General features: G+C 53.8%; 1 protein-coding gene across 1 annotated transcript in view; it reads right to left on the bottom strand.

Annotated features, from left to right (window-relative positions):
* Positions 1 to 6027: 6027 nt before the first annotated feature.
* Positions 6028 to 17998, bottom strand: part of RBPJL (recombination signal binding protein for immunoglobulin kappa J region like) — a 15323-nt gene continuing 3352 nt past the window's right edge. The window contains exons 2-11 of the mRNA XM_008635347.2: positions 12098 to 12223; positions 10458 to 10528; positions 10093 to 10208; positions 9076 to 9250; positions 8578 to 8715; positions 7947 to 8056; positions 7715 to 7855; positions 7245 to 7400; positions 6959 to 7062; positions 6028 to 6535 (exon numbers count right to left, since the gene is read on the bottom strand). Of these exons, the coding sequence (XP_008633569.1) occupies positions 6262 to 6535; positions 6959 to 7062; positions 7245 to 7400; positions 7715 to 7855; positions 7947 to 8056; positions 8578 to 8715; positions 9076 to 9250; positions 10093 to 10208; positions 10458 to 10528; positions 12098 to 12223 (1411 nt within the window). The 3' untranslated portion in view covers positions 6028 to 6261. The remainder of the gene's footprint in view (positions 6536 to 6958; positions 7063 to 7244; positions 7401 to 7714; positions 7856 to 7946; positions 8057 to 8577; positions 8716 to 9075; positions 9251 to 10092; positions 10209 to 10457; positions 10529 to 12097; positions 12224 to 17998) is intronic.

The following is a 17998-nucleotide window of genomic DNA, read 5'->3' on the forward strand; positions in this document are numbered from 1 at the left end:
CGGCAGCGCGTTCTTCCGTAGGACTGCGGTCTGCGATCTCAGTAACGCTGGTGAATCCTGCTGGATGCGGAGTTTGTCTTTTTCCCCTTTTCTTTTTTCCCCTTTCCCCCCATTTCCCCCTTTATTTTTTCCCCTCCTTCTCCCCGTGCCATCCCCCTTGCTCTTTCCGTCCGTGGGGTTTGGCATGGGCAGGGATGGACACGTGTCCCCATGGATGTCCCCACGGCTCTGTGGGGTGCTGGGGGTGTTCCCAGTGCCAAAGGCACCGGCTGACCTGCTGGCCCTGCCCTTGCTGCCACAGCGTCGCCCTGTCAGCCCTGGGTAGGGGGGAGGCTTGGGGGGCATTTTGCCCAGTATTGGAGGGAAAAGACCTGTTTTTTAATCACAGGCTGGTTATTTTGGGGAAGCGGGGGGTGCAGGAGGTGGTCTGGCTGCTGCAGGCGCATGGAAGGGAACAATGGAGCCACTGTGCAGCCAAACGCCCCGGCTCCTGTCAGAAAGGTCCAGCGAGGGGTTTTCAGCACGTTTCTATTCCGCTGCTCAGGTATAATTACACGGGGGAACAAAGAGCCCTTCAAACCCACCCACTCCCCCAGCACAGCCCGCGGCTGTGGGCACACACACGTGTCGGCTCCCGGCAGGGTGTAAGGGGACGGTGATCATGCACACCCACTAAAGCAGCCCACGGGGCTGGTGACACTGGGCAGGGGCATGGAACAAACCCTGGGTGCATCCCCAGCTTCCTGGGAGCCACAGCTGGAGTGGGGAGGCTCCTCTCCCAGAGCCACTCTCCTGGTGAGCACCCCAAGGCAGAAAGCAAAGAGCAAATCTCACCCTGCCTCTTGGCACCCATCCCGCTCTTGCTGTTCATTTAGACAGACATTTGCTGGAGTGGGTTTGATGAAGTGCCTTTTCTTCTGCCTCTGGCCAAGTCTGCTGCAGAGATGAGGGGCACCAGTGGGAGAGCTGGGCCTTCACCCCATAGCTGTCACAGCCCAAACCAGCCAGGGCAGGAGGCTGGATTTCCAGGGAATAGGGCACGGGGGTGTTTGCATGCAGCTGGGTGTCAGTGTGCTCCATGCGTGGTACTGCACCATCCTGCCTGCTCCTCACAGGGCTCTGTGCAAAGCCACACCAGGGTCCTGCCAAGCCCCACAGCCCTGGGGCTGTGGATGAGCACCCAGGGGTGCTGCTCAGCTCCTCTGTTGGCAGCTCCACCGATGCTGAGTCCTCCCTGGGCTCACAGGGAGGGAGCTGCGTCCAATCCTTTCCTTCTCAGTGCTGATCTGTTACCGCCTGCCTGGTCTGCACCCTAATTACTGCAGCAGTGCGTGGAAATCAGGGCCATGTTTTTCAAGCCCAGCTGTTTATTTCAGCTGTTTGAAAAGCTATTTTCCTTCCCTAGTGGATCCTGAGAAAACTATCCATGTGTTTCTTTTGAGAACAGGACGAAAGAAGGTTGCCAATGCCCTCCATCCGGCCCCCGCTCACTGGATCCCCAAACCCCCCGGCAGTGCTGCAGCGTGGGGCTGACCACAGCGAGCCGTGTCCAGCACTGACCCCACACCCCTAATCAGGCCATGAAGCCCCAGCTTCAGCCTTGGGGCAGTGACCCAGCACTCCAGCCCGGTGGGATACTGCTGGCCCCTGGGCTTGGTCCTTCCCTTAGCTGCAGGAATTCCGGAGCTTGACAGGAATGAGCTTGTTTTCATCTTGTTTTTAGGAAAAAAACCAAACCAAAACACTGACAAAAAGGAAGCCTAATTTTCCACAGGGCAGGGCTGGGTGCCCAGGGCTGTGGGCTCGGAAGCGTGGCAGTCTCCACCCCTGAACCGCCCATCTCGGCCCGGGGCTAGTAACACCCGCTCCTGGCATTGCTGGTGACATGGGCACCCATGGGTGCCTCGGGCTCACTCTGTCCTTGATGCTATTTGGGTTTTTTTCAGAGTCTGGCCAGCAGGGCCACACGCCTGAGCAGTTCCCGATGTGCTTGAAGCCTCTTCAGCAGGTAATTGTAATTCCTCAGCAGCCCAGCTTGGCTTATTTTGGCCCCAGCATAGTTTTGCATCCTGAGGCCCAGCTGGGTAATTTATAGCTCTGTCAGAAAAAGGATAAAATCAGCACAGGGTTTCTGGGCACTGTGCAAATCTATGTCCCTATGTGCTGGGGGCAGGAGTGCCCTTGGAGGGATGCTCAGGGTAACGGGACCCTGCTGAGGTCTGTAGGCAGCACCAGGCTTGGTAGGGAGAGGGGAATTTATGGCTCATGGTGCAGTAACTGGCCCCTTGTTTCTGTCTTGTTGGCTGAGTCCCTTTTGTGCACTGCATCAGCCCTGGGCATCAACACCTGGGGGTAGTTTTCAAGAAAAGGTTTTTCTCTGCTCCTTTCCCCTGGCTGATGGGCAGAGCAGCATCCCCACATCCTCTGTTCCTGAGGGCCAGGGATACAGATATTTTCAGTGAACATTGTGGGCCATGGGCCCCCTGGCCTGGCTGGAGGCTCTGCCCAGGGCTGTGGGGCAGGGACAGCCCCAGGAAAAAGGCTCAGAGAAGGGGAGACAGGCTGCTCTCAGTGGGTGTCTCCAGCACTGGCTGCAGCAGCTCATCCTGAGGCCAATCCCCTGGTGGTGCTGGCCTACAGCTCTGTGCTTCCCCACAGGGGATGGACAGAGACCTGGGAGAACGGGCGCTGCCCTGACCACACTCCTGTCAGGGAGGTGACCAAGCCACAGCACAGCAGAGGGACCTGCCCCGGGGCTGTCCTTGCCGAGGCAAACACCTCACTGGTACAGAGCAGCCCCACTCCTTACAGCTCCCCGGCCAGCTCCCTCCTTGCCCGCCCCTTGCACTCAGGGGTTGCAAAAACTCCGTGTAACCGGAGTTTTTCTGGTCTTCCTGCAGGTGTCGTTACAAATTGCCCTACAAGCAAGCCAGCCCACCTGCCACCTCAGTGCCAAGAGTGGTGTCACCAGCTGGATGTGAGTGAGCAGGGAAGGGACATTGCCCACCCTCCACATGTCCCACGGCTGCCCTCCCCTCTCTGAAAAGCACTCAGCCAACACATCAAAGGAAACCTGCTGTGTGATTTGGGGCAAAATGCAGTGCAGTGGCTGTTTAAAAAGCAGCCAAACTCTTTGATTTGGGCAGAAAATATCCCCCGGAGATGGCCAGAGGTGGCCAGTGTGTCTCCCGGGCTGGCCTGAGCCGCGGGCACAATGGGCAGTCAGCGTGACCACTGGGCTGCGGTTGGACTGGGCTGGGCTGGGTTCACTAGATGGCAGCAGCTTCTTTCAAACGGGCAGCTTCTCCAAACAGTGACACCCAGCCCGGGCAGGGAGGGAGACAGACCCAAAACGGGCTTAGTGTTCTCGGGGATATTGTGTCACGGCGGGAAAGCCAGGATTTTATTTTCTTCTCCACTTTTTTAAAGGTAATGCTTTCCTCTGGGACCTGAAGTGGCTGCTCGATGTGGTGGAGCTGCGGGCAGCCCCAGCTGCACCCTGGATACTGGGAGCAAGGGATCCCCATTGCCTTCAACCTCACCATCACCTGGTGCAACCATCACCTGGTTCGTGCAACACTGCATCTTGCACACGAATTATCCCGTGCATCCTTAAAGCATTCGATGCTTTTCCTAAATCCCCAGCTCTTGGAGCGAGGTAAATGTTTTTCATGCTCGATTTTATACCCACCCATGTTTCTGGCTGCCTGGAGGACAGGGAAAAGCTCCAGGTACAGCTCAGGAGCACAGAACAGAGCTGCCAGACGGGCTCAGCGGGCAGCCCAGCTCGCCAGAGCGGGCGGGACGGGCCGTGTTTCCTGGACACACGCTGGATTACTGCAGGATCCGGCAGAGACAGGCACTGCTGACTCCGGAGCGAGAACATGCAACTGGCTGGCTGGCGCCTGTCCGAGACATTTGTGTTAATCAGTGATTATGCAAATAAACAGCTCTGCCACGCTCCCAGCTCCGCCGTGCGACGTGGAGCATATGTTCCTCGTGGCAGGCAAGTGTCTCCTCCAGGAGCTCAAAGCTCCTCGTTCCCAGAGTGGGAGCCGCTGTGAAAAGCAGATTAAAGGCAGCCTGTGGCTGGTGGGGGAAGGTAGGAGCCCCTCGAGGCCCCCCAGCCCGCCGCCGCCACCTCTCCCCGTTCCCCATGTGGCTTGAATTACTGCGGCTGTTTGCTTAATCCATCAGGCTTCAAGAATGAGCCACTCGGTGCTTTCTTGGCCTCTCTGTCCAGCAAAGCGCTGTAAACATAACAAGGCAGGCTTGTTCCAAGCCCCTGAAGTCAATAAGCAGTGCTCCTTCTGCCCTTTGGGTCTGGGTTGGTGCTAAATATAACCCAGGGTGCTTTCCATTCATAAAATGTGAATTATGGCCCGGCCTCTGAGGGAGAGGAGCGGGTTGAGGAGCCTGTGGGCTCCAGACACTCTTGATGCAGGCAGCAACCAAAAGGTTTCGCCCCATCCTTTCACAGCCCTCCAGCTCTTCACTGAGTAGATGGGGGAGGAAATGCTTTTGGGGGAAGCATGGGGGATGCTCTCTTTGGGTTGATTAAAGTATTTTCTTGCATCTCACCCTCAGGTGCATTAGGGCCTGGGTGGATTTGCTGGGGAGGTGAGTGCAGGGGATGGTAAACGTGGGCTGATGGGGTAGCCCAAGCAGCAGCAGCAGCACAGGGGAAGCCCCTGCTGCCCCCACACCTGTGTGAGATACTGAAGCATTTTCCAGGAATAGGAGCAGTACAGTCTTTTACCACTGCTCCCAAGACCTAATGAGCACATTGAGACTTTGCCACCTGCTCAGGGGACTTGCTTCCTTTTGAATCCTTTGTGGATCTCCATGTGATTACCCTTCCTGTATCCTCCAGCCCTTTCCTCCACCAGCCCTTGGTTGTTGGCATGTGCTGTAATGTTCTCCCAGTTTTTCCACAGCAGCTCCAGATGCAGAGATGTACCAGCCAACAGCTTTTTACCCTCAGTGAGGTTCCCGTTTTGGGGAAGAAGGAACCCCATCTCCTGGTGGAGTTTAGGGAGGTGCAGCCCCCTGGGAAGCCCTGGGTTAGGATCCAGGGGACCCAAGCTCTTGTGTTGCTGTGGAAGCCAGGGCCACGTACAAGCTGCAGAGGGAGGAGGCCAAGACTCCAGGCATGCCTGAACATCTCCCTGCTGGGTGGTGTGAGGCTGCCAGTCCCCTGCAGCCCCAAACTCCACACCTGGAGCCCCAGTGTGGCACAGGGTACACACAACAAGGCTGAGGATGGACTGTGTGCAGGGTAATCCTGGCATCTGAAATGTGTCAGATCACAGAAAACATGAAGGTAGTCCGGTTGATGGTCTAGGAATGCCCAAATGTGCATGCTGGGGTGCTGCAGGTCATGGGGGGCTGTGCTTCCCCTGCTCTCCTGCCCACTGTCCTGAGGTCAGGGTGGGTTGACTACCACTCTAGTCTGCCTGTTGGGTTGTTTCAAACCCCAGCTCAGGACTGCCAAACCAGAAGGTTTCCAGGTACACCATGGGCCTTTGGATGCCACAGAGATCTAAATACAGCCTTTAAGACTCGCCCTGCAAAACGCTCATGTCCAGCTCCAGGAAACCTGCTTTTTATGGCATCTAAATCAGCAGTTTCCTGCTAATGCCAGCACTGCATTTCTGTGTTTGTCTAATTGTGTAAAACAACAGAGCTTGGCAGAGCCACACCAGCTAGGGAGGAGCTGGGTTTCACACTGAAAAAGTTTTTCCTGTTTCCTTCTTAAATAACCCCATTTGGGCCTCCAATAAAAAACCAAAACATCTGGTGCTGGGTATTTGGCTGCTGGGAAGCAGCTCCTCATTATGAAAAGCACAGTAGCAATGCAGGGATTCCTGGTAAGGATCAGTAACACTTAAGGTCGCCTTCATGTGTTATCCCTGTCCCTCCTGGCCTTTGAATATATGGACTGAGGACACTGAGGGAGCTTTGGTGCTCTGTGCCAGCATGCAGGTAAATCATGCAAGTTAGTAGAAAGGCAACTGAATCAGTAAATAGTCCTTCAAGCCTGATTTATTGATGCTCTCATGTGAGATCTCAGCAGTGTAAGATGCTGCCTTGAGAAAGAGATAAATCAGTAAATCACAGGAACATGGTGGGTGTTCCATGAGTGGGGAGAACCCTTTGGCAGGGCCACCCCAAGCCCTGAATGAGCCCCCCCCAGCAGGGCTTGAGGCTGTTCCCCTTCTCTGGGCCAGCAGTGAGGCCAAGCCTCTGCCCACCCAGCTGCTAGGTCTGCATGAAGAGGTGGAAGTTGGTCCTGGTAAACTCCTGATGGATGCTGTCGAGTAATTTGTCTGAGTCCTGGGGAATATCTGAGAGGACCTGCTGCCCTGGGATGCAGCTCTGCTCCGGGGTGTAGGTAAACGTGAACGAGCTGGAGTAGATGAGGCCATCATCCCTGATGAGCAGGAGCGGGACCGTGATGGGATATCGCAGCCACCTCCAGTCACTGCCGAAGGCAGAGACATCAGGAACAACACACACAAGGGACTTGGGGCTCCTGGCAACAGTGCAGGAGAGGAAAATGTGCATTAACCGAGGAGGGTCCTATGCAGCAGCAGCCAGCAGTGAGTGATGGCACTTCTCCTCCATCCTGGAGCTCAGTGTGAAGCCTCCAGCCAGTTTCCTCTCTCCTCCCCCGTCTTTCATTCCTCTCTGCCAGGGTTGCTTGGTTGTTTGCAGCTCCCCAAAACCCCTGTTGTCCCCCACCCATGGCTATCCCCAGACAGCAGCCAGGGCAGAGAGCAGGCACCAGACTCATCCCTGCCTCTGCTTGCAATGCCTGTGCTTGGTCCTGCAGGAGGGGCAGTGCAAGTGTCCTTGTCCCCAAGGTCTGCAGCCACATCCTTCCCAGATCTGCCCAGCATAGCCCACACCTGGCTGCTGTTCCCTGCCTGCTGCCCGGCTCCCTTATCCGTGTTACCTGTACATCGTCTCTGCTTCCACATCTCCAAACCAGACCTTGAGGTGTGCATGGAAATACTCCCCCTGCACCTCCAGCATGGCCACGTCCCCGCCTCCCGTGAGCTGTGGCGGGCAGAGCGTGTGGCAGTGTTATGTGGTGGGGTGAGCCACACTCCTTCTCCCACGGGACACTCTGCCTGTGCATCCCATTCCCACAGCACCCCAAACCTGGGAGATGCCACAGGGTGCAGGGGCTCAGGAGCAGGAGGCAGGCAGGTGACAGAGCAGCCCGTGGCTGTGCCTACCTGCAGGGCAGCGATGAGCGGCACGGGGCTGATGGGCTCGCGGACGCAGGCCAGGCTCTCGCTGAAGGTGTATTCCACCGTCTCCGTGCTGATGATGGTCCAGCATGAGCCGTCGTTCAGCAGCTCCCGGTTGGCTTCCTTCGGGCAGGGAGATGCCTGTGGGGAGTGCCAGAGCTCCAGACACACTGCGGTGGAGATGGTGGGGAATGGGGCTGGGATGCCTGGCTCTGCCCTCAGCGTCTTGGTTCCAGCAGGTGACTGCTTTGCTCACTGGGAAATGGGGATAATGATTCCTTTTCAAAGACCTCAGTTTCAATGTCCCCACCAAAGCTTTGCCATGATTCTGGCCTTAGTTTGGATGCAAGACCCCTCCTGGTGATATGTTCCTCAGGCACAAGCAACACAGAGGAGCTTGGAGAGGTGATAAGGGAACACCCTGGGGGTCCTCACCTGCTCCTGCACTGCCATACCTGGAACTGGATCACTTTCTCCGTGGAGAGACACAGGTACATGCGGTCACTGCCTTGGAACTGGAAGGCACACTTGTGGAGCTGGGAGATGGGCTCGTCCACGTCCAGCATGGCATACTGCTTCATCACCTTCCGGATGATCTGCGGGCGGCAGCATCCCCGGGATGGCACCGCCGCTCAGAGCCGTGGAGCCGCCAACTCCGTGTGCCTGACAGGCAGGGATGGAGCTTACCAGGGGCGGCAGGGTGACGCCGGTGGCTGTGCAGACCAGCTGGACCACGGAGCCGTAGCGGATGTACCCTTCCCGCAGGGGGAATTCGCTCCGGGCGCAGCGCTCGTCGGCTGGCCGGGAAGGAGAGAGGCAGAGTCACCGCCCAGAGCAGCCGGGGAGCAGGTTAACCTTGCCAGGCACAGGTCTGGCCGTGCTCCCGCTGCTCTCTTACTGCTTTCTCTGCTCTGCACAGGCTCACTGTTTGGGAGACCACCATTCCCTGGGAGCCCAGCACGGGAGAGCAGGACGGGGATGCAGTACCTTGCAGGGACACCGCTGGAAGCAGTGTGGGCAGAATGTTGTTGGGCTCTGGCCTCTTCCAGGCAAGTCACTTGCTTGGATTTGTGAACCTCCAGACCAGTACAGCTCTTGCTGCCCTGGTCACAGCCCCTGTGCCCTCAAAGCCAGTGGGAAACGTCCAGAGACACACCAAGAACGCCGGGCAGAGGTGAGACTGAGCCAGATTCCTGCACACCCAGGCTAATTCCCACCCCTTTTGCTCCCCAGAACTGGCTTTGCAGGACGGGAGAGCCAGGGCTGCAGGCAGGCTGCCCTGGGCATGGTGGCGTCAGTGTGCCCCGAGGGTCCTTACCCAGGTGGAGGGTGAAGGCTGCCCACTGCCTGGCGCTGGCGATGAAGGCTCCCCCCTCCACAGACAGGTACCGGGTGCTGACGGTCTGGGAGCGCAGGCGGTTGAAGAGGGACACTTTGGAGCCTGAGGAGATGCAGACTGTGGGGAGAGGTGGCTGGGTTAGTGCTTGCCAGCACTGAATGATGGCTCTGTCAGGCCCAGGGAGGACAAGCCCTGATTCCTGGGGTACCCAGCCTGGAAGCAGCCAGCACCCTCCTCTCTGTGTGAGCGCAGGTGAGGCCCACGGTATGGGGAGCACACTGGCCTCAGGGCATTACACCTCGTGATGAGTGAACATTTGGAAATGAGACATCATTATGTCCAGACACATCCTCTTTTGGGAGTTCCCATGGGCTTTGGATCCAGACTGGACCTCCCCAGAGCCAAGCCGTGAGCAGAGAACATCCCATCCTGGGCTGGCACCCACTTTCCTCCCCACAGAGCCATTTCTGTACGCACGGTCCGTGTTCTTCAGCGACTGCTTCTTCTGCGAGGGCTTGGAGATGACCTTGATGAGTTTGCTGTGGAAGGTGCCGATCTCCTGCCCGTTGCTGAAGAAGAGCCTCAGGACCAGGCGGAAATGCTTGCGCTTGTCCGTGTCCGAGATGTACAGGGCCTTGGCACAGCTGAACCCCTGCCAAGGGCACAGAGGGGCTGCCAGCAGCTCCAGCCCAGCCCCACCAGCCATCCTCACCCTCCTCACTGCCCCATGAGGACATAATAGTGCCCTTTCAATGAGCCCTGGGTTCATTTAAAGGGAGAAACGACCAGAGATGTTATTACAGGTGGAACGAAGAGCTGGGGATCGGCAGAGGCTTTATTTACACTGGGGGCAGAGTATTCCTTATGGAAATGAATGTTCATGTGTGATTTATCCCACATAACACGAGAAATCGCCCTGGGTTTATGGTTTCCCCCATCCTGGCCGATATGCTGTGCCGTAGCAGCAAGGCAAGCACTGTGGACAAAGGCTCTTTCTGTGAAGTTCCTGGCCTGGCTCAGACCCCGTGCTCTTCAGGGACCCCAGATAATGCTTTTTCTCCTTTTTTTCCCCTCCAATCAAAAGATGCCAGAGCTCTGCTGAAGCTTTTGAACTTTGGGATCAACTAGAGCTTTTTTATAAAACTGTTTATCTGCAAATGAAGGACCAGGCTTTCATTTTGTGACAAGCAGCAGTGCTGCTCATCAGGAGAAGGAACCAGAGCTGAGGGAGTTATGCAGATTTTGGCAGCCACAGGGCTGTTGACCTGAAAAGATGGTGCCAGAGAAAGACAGGGATCTTTGGGCTGCCTGGACTGCTGCACATGCCACAACAGGCTGGCAGAGTGGGAGTGGGGAGTTATGGCTAGGGGGAAAGAACTGTGACATCCCGAGGATGGGGAAGGTGTGACATCCCAGGGTGTGGGGTGATGCTGGTGACAGCCCAGCCCCTGCATGAGGGGGATCCCCATAGCCCCAGAGAGCCACAGGCTTTACCTTTGCATCTGGCTGCTCCTCAAAGTTGAGCTTCTGGGTCTCCATCAGGCTGCTGCTCATGCTGTCCAGCCCCATGTACCCACACACCCGAAATCCAGCCTCCCCCAGGTCCCTGGCTGGAAGAGACAAGGAGAAGCACCCTCCAGCCCCCACAAAGGCTCAGCTTCTCCAGGCGTAGACCATGGCCAGGCTCCAGCCCTCCCTGGGTCTGGATTTCAGAGGGCTCTGGCTTGAGCAGGAAAGGAGTTTGGGGGACCAAAACCAACATAAATGGAGTCACTCTCCCCTTTGCAGAGGCAGAGGGCAGCTCTCCATGGTGCAGGAAGGGAGGGAGGAGAGGTCCAGGGATGCTGCCCAGTGCTCACCTTTTACCTGCTCCTGCTTTAACTTCCATCCTGGCCCACTCAGGTAAACACAGGGTGGGGGGCAGAAAAACCTGCAGAGACAAGAGGGCATTTTCTCACTGCCTTTCAGCACCCTGAAAAGGTGCTCTGGAGTGGCAGGATGGCTGTGCTGAGAGCAGAGACCTTCACTGGGGATCACCAGCACCGGGAGCAACCCTGCACCCTGGGAGGCACATGGAGCTCAGCGAGGGGCTGGGGACCCTCTGCCCTGCACTGCCTCCAGTGCCTGGTTCCAGCCTCAACAGCTGTCACATCTGGTGGTGCCGCTGGTGGCCATGATCCCACCGGTGACAAGATGGCCCTGGGATGGGAGGACAGGGACCCTGGCACCCGTACCTCCAAACCCCCCAAAGACAGGGAGGGATCAGACCCCTGCCTCTGCCTGACTGCCACGTGGGAGTTTCAGCAGGTTGGGAACAGAGTTTGCATTCACAATCAGTTTTGGAGCCCAGTGCAAATAAATCTATAGCCAGGAGTTTGGAAACCCATTTTCCTGTGTTTTATTTGGGTTTCCACTGTCTTTGCACTTGTGTGAATGGTGTAAATTCATCCTCTATTGATACTGGGTAAAGCACTAGCAGAGAAAACACCAGTGCAGGGGCTTGGATATTTTGGAGCTCCAAAGTCCTGGGTACAGGTTTATTTAAACAACTCATCCACTGTACAGGCCCCTGACTCCCACTGTGAAGGAAAATGGCACCAGCACCTTTAACCTGGGAGCTCTATGCAGGTTTTCTCTCCCTTTCCAGACCTGCCATCTGATTTTCACACTCATCCTTTGCATGGGGTCAGAAGCAGAGGAAAGAGGCTGTGATGAGAGGGCTCCCTCCTGGCTGGAAGATTCAGTCCTGAAATAACATTTTTTTCTGTGGACCAGCAGCCCCTGGCAGGAGACTGGATGTGGTGAGGACTTTGTAGGCACAGCCAGCCCATCCCAGAGCTGTCTCCTGGGGTCGCTGGGGTCTGGGTGGTTACGCCTTGGAGGCTGAGCTCGTTGCCTCATAGCTATTCCATACTCAGTAATAAGGGAGGAGTATTTATATCACAAGGATTAATGGAGGATTAATTACATTGCAGTGCCGCAGTCTGACGTCACTGCCCAGGAGTGGCAATTTTGGACATTCAAGCCAGAACCTCAAGGTGTTTTTGCAGTGTGGGAAGGATTTTCAAAAATAGCAGCTTTTTGGAGACCACTGGCATTGATGGAAATGCCTCAGTCCCTGCTGTGGCCATGCAGATTTTAAGACAAGAGTTACAGGGCAGTTCAAACGCTAGTCTTTCCTTCTTGGGGGGTGAGATTTGAAAAGAATCTTGACTTCTTTTACTTTGTCTTTCTTTACTGCTTCATGGAAAGGATCTAACCACTGGGAATGTCTAACTGGGATGGATGCAGGTTGGAGCTAATGCCTTTCTCATGTTATTCAGTCCATGGAGACTAAATGATGGCTTTGGATGCAAAGATGTCGTCAGTGAATGTGGAGGGGATATGTCAAATAATTTGCTTCACCAGCTTAGAGCAGTGAAATCCAGCAAGGCTGGAATCGAGTTTTAGGTAGCTGGGTTTAGAAGTGGCTATCAGAGAAGCTGGAACAATCTCCCACCTTTTCTCGTTGCCGTAGGACTTCTGTGCCACTTTGGCGTGTAGGATCAGCACGGTCTGGTCTGCTGGCAGCTGCAGGTACCTCCGCACGCTGTCCCGGAGCAGGCTGGCTTGGTATGGGTTGGATCTACAAGACAGAAATTCCTTGGCACTGTGGCACCAGAGCCAGCTCCCGCCCAGCCCTTCAGGGAGCAAGGAGCTCCCTCCGTGTGCAGCCTGATGGGGTGGGGAAGGTGAAAAGGCTTTCCCATCAGAAAGCACTGGAGCACAGCTGCTCTAAGAATGGCGCTGGCATTGAAAAATATGAAGTTTGGATAATGGAATAACTGCTTCTTCAGTTTGCCACCAAACACACACAGGGCATTTCTAAGACTTCCAGCCCTGTGCAATGATGGCAGTGCTCTAACTGATTATTAATTTGTTTTCCCACCTAAGGTGCTCAGTGCTGTATGGGTTTTGGGTGAGTTGGGAAGTGATGCTGCTGAGCTGTGAGTGCAGCTGGGGAGCTGTCATGCGAGATGGAGCCACACATTGACTTCTGAAAGGGATGTTGGGTGGAAATAGCTGCATTTTTCTCTGAGACGTAAGACGTAGGTGGTTCTGCTGATTGTTTCTGCTCTATTAACTAGAAGGAGTTCCCAAGCACCTGGCATCTAAGTCTGCTAACTCGGTAGGTTGGGTGTTAACCAGCTGGAGAGAGATGAGGTAGATCTGAAATAGCCTGCTCTGCCACCTGGGACACGTGTGCAAGGACTGGGGGTGCACGGGGGGAGAGCTCTGGGATATCAGCTGTGGACACCTTCTGTGGTGCTGGCTTGCTTTCACTCATTGAACAACACCAGCTCCTGCCCTGCTGAAAGCCCCTAAACCCCCTGAATGTGGGACAGGAACATTCCATGAGTTTGGGATATTTGACTGGATAAGATGAAACCAGAGGAGGAGGAAGAGGAGATGCCTGTGCAAGAGTCTCTCCTTGGCACATCAGTCAATGTGGCCACTGGGAACATTGCTCCTACCAAGGGGAGCCAGCCTGGCTGATGATGACTCTCCTATCAGAGACAAAGCGGTGGCCAGAGAAGGCTGTGAAGCCCCAGCCACAGTGGAAAACACATGGCAGAGTAACTGTGAGAGAGCACCTGAGGGCTGTGGGAAGCACTGGGGGATGACTCAGAGGTGAAGGGGCATCAGCCATGGCCATCCACGGAGGAACTTGCAAGAGGTGTGCAGGGAAGCATTCCCATTAAACAGTCTCTCGGCTAGAAATGGAGAAAAATTGAGGGCATAAAGAGTCAGATGTGTCAAGAGAGGTAAGTCTGGTCCTGCCATCACCCCAAGGCAGCGTCCTCGTGGTGAGCTCCTCTGGGCTCAGAGGCCAGAGTAAGCTCCCAGGGAGAGAAGCTGCAAGCAGTCATCCCAAGCAGCCTTTTAGAAGAGCTCACCTGCCAACTCTGTTCTTCCCAGTGCAACACGTATTTTAAAAAGGCTGTGCCCCTTACAGCTTTTAGCACCCATGTTGCAATTCACTTTTAACACATATCACTTCAGTTCCAGCTTTCCCACCTTTGGATGGAGCTGATGCTCTCCTGTTGTATGTGGAAGAAAAACACTTGTCCCATACAAGCAAATATTTACCCAGTGTCTTCTCTGAGCAGTGCCACAGGGCCCTGACACTGTGCACTGCACAGATGTGCTCTGTTTGGTTACTAGATGGGCGATATAATCTCCTGCCCTCCTTGTTCCCAATTCTTTATCCTAGATGTGGTAGCTGGATCACTAGTAAACATAAATCAACAGAGCTCTGCCAGAATCAGATTTACAGCCAGGGTCAGTGTCAGTGTCACCCACAGCATTAACTGCTACTCTGTGCCTGGAAAATGAATGTTTTATGGCCATTCCTGACTGCAGAGCACAGGCTGCCACCAAGCTTTGCTCTTGTGGCAGCCCAGTGCTGCTGCCAGCACAGGGCTCTGGACTCAGCCCTGGCTCACCCCACAGCACTCACAGCAAGGCAGGACGAGCTCTTTTGCCAAGGCTGTACCTGTCCCCTCCAACCCTCCATTGTGGTGCTGGGAGACTCCTGCCCCAGCCCACTCAAGCAGAGCTTTATCAACCAGTATCCCACCAGTGTCCACTCCAGGGTGGGTTACTCAGTCTTGTTGAAAAGCTGCACTCCAGCCTTTCTAGCCAATGAATAGTTTATATTTTTGCACAACCAAAGAGATGCCATAAGCAAGTTATTTAATCTTTTTCCATAATGGCAATCTGCAGCTGTTTCACTCCTCTGCTGCCAAGCAATGGTGTGATTTCAGCTTTGATCCGCCTTTGCTATTTTTCCCTTCATACAAAAGCACTATTTGGGAATCTCTCAGCAAAACTTTGGGTTGGTTTTGGGTTATTCTTTTTTTGTTTGTTTGGTTGGTTGGTTTTGGGCTTGGTTTGTTTGTTTGTTTTTTTTTTTTCCAGAACAACGGATTATGATTGGGATAAATGTGGAAATGCATCAAGGAAATTGGCCTGACCCTGGATACTCTTTCACACTAATGCAACACAGTGTTAAATGAGTACTGAACCTTGCTGGCTCCATTCAGTAGCATTTCACCCTCAGTTTGTCAGAGACAACGGGCACACAGCAGGGAAGAACCAGGCTGGGTGTGTGAATTTTTTCCTGGTGAGTCTCATCATTCAGTGTGCTGTGTAAAATTAGGAGTATAGCTTTGGGTCCTTGTGTCTCAGCTGCAGAGTCACATGCTCCATCCCTGTTAGTGTCACCAATGCAGTCACCAGTGCCCACCCATACAGCTTGGGGTCTCCCTGTGGGGTTCCTCTTCCATTATCCCCTTGGCAAAGAATGGAACAGCCTGGTACTGAGGCCAGGCAGTGGCAGGGAGTGTTCAGGAGCAAACTGCCAAGACCTGTGGATTAAGATGTGTGCTGGCAGCGTGGGCAGCAGCAATGCTTGCTCTGCAGAGCCTCCTGCAGCACTGGCTCAGGGCAGGGCCAGGCTTGTGCAGGTATCACTGCTCCCTGCCATCCATACGTAATTCCAGAGGCACGTGGGTTACTGCCTGGAGCTTATTAAAGAGCCTTCTGGAACAATTACCCACATGCTACTTACTGCTTGAAGTGGGACTGTGCATGCCAAAGGCAAGTAAACAGACTGTAGCTCTTCAGGTTTGATGTCCAGCTGGAGGAACAACTACCTAGAAACTTGGCTTTCTTTTCTTTGTCCATTCTCTGCAGCCCTTGCCTTCCAAATTTTGGGGCTAAATTGTGTCAGTGACGCACTTCTGAACAGTGCTTGCCATTCTGCCCACAGAGGCGACCACCCAGCATCCATCATCTGGTTTAAATTTATCTTCAGAGAGTCAAAGGGCTATTGCTAAAGCAGCTCAATATACCCACTTGGCTCCTTCTGGCACCTACAGCCTCCTCAGGGTTACAGAGAATTATTCACTCCTTCTGACATTTATTATATTAAATTATTAAAATGCTTTGGTTGTAGTGCAGTGTTAGTTCAGTGTCATGTTAGCAGCACCACACGGGCTGGGCCCTCACAGCTCTCGCTAAAAGCTGCCTTTTCAGAGGCTGAGGTCTTGGCCGGGGCTCGGCTGCTCTCCACACAGTTGGGCATTATGTAGAAGAAGGGGAGGAGCGAAGGGGGATGCATCACCCTTCTCCTACACCGATTTCTGTAAGCTTTTCCCCGTCCCTGCTCAGCCTGGCATCACTTACCAAGGCTTTTCCTTTGCTTTAGGTCAGGATGTGCCTTAGGAGAGGGTGTGAGTGCATTTGCGGTGCATCTCTAGGGTGGCTCTGCCCTGGTGCTTGCAGTGGGAGAGACCCAGGGTACCTCGGGGGATTTGCAAGCCCTGGCCGTGTTGCTGTGCCCTCTCCCATGGGAAATGAAGCAGAAAAGGAGGAGTGCTCTGTGTGCTTTCCACAGGAGACACACAGCTGGACCACCTTGCAAAGGGCCGTTTCATGTGGGCACACAGAGAACCCAGGCAGGCGCCGAGAGGCTGTGGTAGGGTTGGACCCCACAGTCCCATTGCTGATTTTAGGAGAACTGATGTTTAACACCGCAGCTGAAAATGACCCCTCTCCTTCCCAGCAGCAAGTGTTTAGGGACATCACTCAGTGCTTTGTCCCACCTCCAGCTGGGAAACGCTGCTCCCTGTGTGTGGGACATATCCTGGTCCTCACATCACCTTCTGTGTGCGCACCCTTGGGCAACCACAGGAGCAGAAAAAGCACTTTACAAGCACTGGGAGAAGCAAACCACCCTCTGCCCTGCTCCTTTTCAGTTCAGTGAGCTTCACCAGCTCAGTCTGCTGAGGAAGGGATCTGATATATTTGGTCCCCTGGGAATGAAAGTACCCGACTCTGCAGACCAAAATACAATCCTGGCAGCTATTGTTGAGAAACTGGGTCTTCACATCACCTCTTTATACAAGAACTGTAACTCATAGTAACAGTGTCCCCAAGTGCAGGCAGCACTGAATTGAAGTGCAGGGATTTAATTTGCTGCTTTTCCCCCCCCAAAAAGGAGCTGCCATTTGCCTCTCTCAGGACACAGCTGCCCTGAAGCTTGCTGGGGACTTGCTGCCACAGAGGGCAATTGTTCTTCCCTCAGTTTGGGGAAACCAAACATCCTAATAAAAAATATCCATTTTAGAGGTCTGGGTTATATTTTTGTGCAGATCAGGGGAGAAAACGCCTGCAGTGCTCTTGGGTATGGAGTCAATGCAATGTTTATGCAAAAGGAAAAGCCATTAGAAATCACAGAAATGAGAAGCCTGCAGTTTCTGGCTTCCCTCATTTTTCAATACCTCCTTTAATCCAGACCAACCCAACCCACAGCCCTTGTATACGCATGGGTATTTATAAATCCTGTATTTTCCTCACTGCACACACAAGTGAAATTCAGCCTTTTCTGGGCCTGGGGGATTTATCTACCACACCAAGGGCAAACAGTGGCTGAGAGCGGGAAGCACAAAAATCCTGTGGCAGTGAGCTCTGCAGGGAGCGGGGCCCAGCTGGGGCAGGCACCCCAGCAGCACCAACACCCCCAAAATGCACACGTTTGATAAAGCAGTATTGGCACATCTGCTAGAAAATTCAGACAGTGGGGGTGACTTCCTGGAGTCTCTTCTCTGCTCCTCGTGTGCAAAGAGGAAGGGAAGTGCTGTTTAAAGTGCCACAACACAGTCCTATAAAGCACTAAAGGTGGTTCCTGCCACCAGGTTGATCCAAGTGCTGGGAAGAGATGGAGGACTGGGAAGGTCTATCCTATTTCTAAGAAGCCTCTGCTGATGATCTCCAATGCACATCATTTGACATTCTTGATGGAAGCTTAACCTGAGGCTCTAAAGCCCTCCAAGCTCTGGTCTGAAGTTTTCTGATTCAAACTCACCTCCCCACACTGCAGCCACTACCTGCTGACGTTCCTAAACTTTCAGGATACTGTAGGTCAAATGGATATTAAGCTTAGACTCTTTTCCCATGAACTTTAGAGTTTGTGGGGCTCCCAGGTGTACTCCCCCAGCAGAGGAACAGACAATGAAAGAAAGGAAAAAAAAAAAGAAGAAAAGAAAATTAAGAAAGAGGAAAAAAAAAGAAAGAAGAAAATAATAAAAATATAAAGCAAAGAAAAAAGCAAAAGAAGAAAAAAAAGATAGATAAAAGAAAGAAAAAAATATAGAAAGAAAAGAAAAATATAGTAAAATAACGAAAAAAATTAAAATTAAATAAAGAGAAATAAAGGGATAAAAAAGGAAAAATAGAGCAAAATAAAGAGAAAAGGAAAATAAAACACTGAAAGCAGCAGGGCCCTCACGCCTGTGAGCTCCCGGCCGTCCCGGGCCGCGCACCCCTCGCTGCCGCTTCCACCTGCGCGCAGCTC

Source organism: Corvus brachyrhynchos, unplaced genomic scaffold, assembly GCF_000691975.1.
Source record: "Corvus brachyrhynchos isolate BGI_N302 unplaced genomic scaffold, ASM69197v1 scaffold10, whole genome shotgun sequence".
NCBI lineage: Eukaryota > Metazoa > Chordata > Aves > Passeriformes > Corvidae > Corvus > Corvus brachyrhynchos.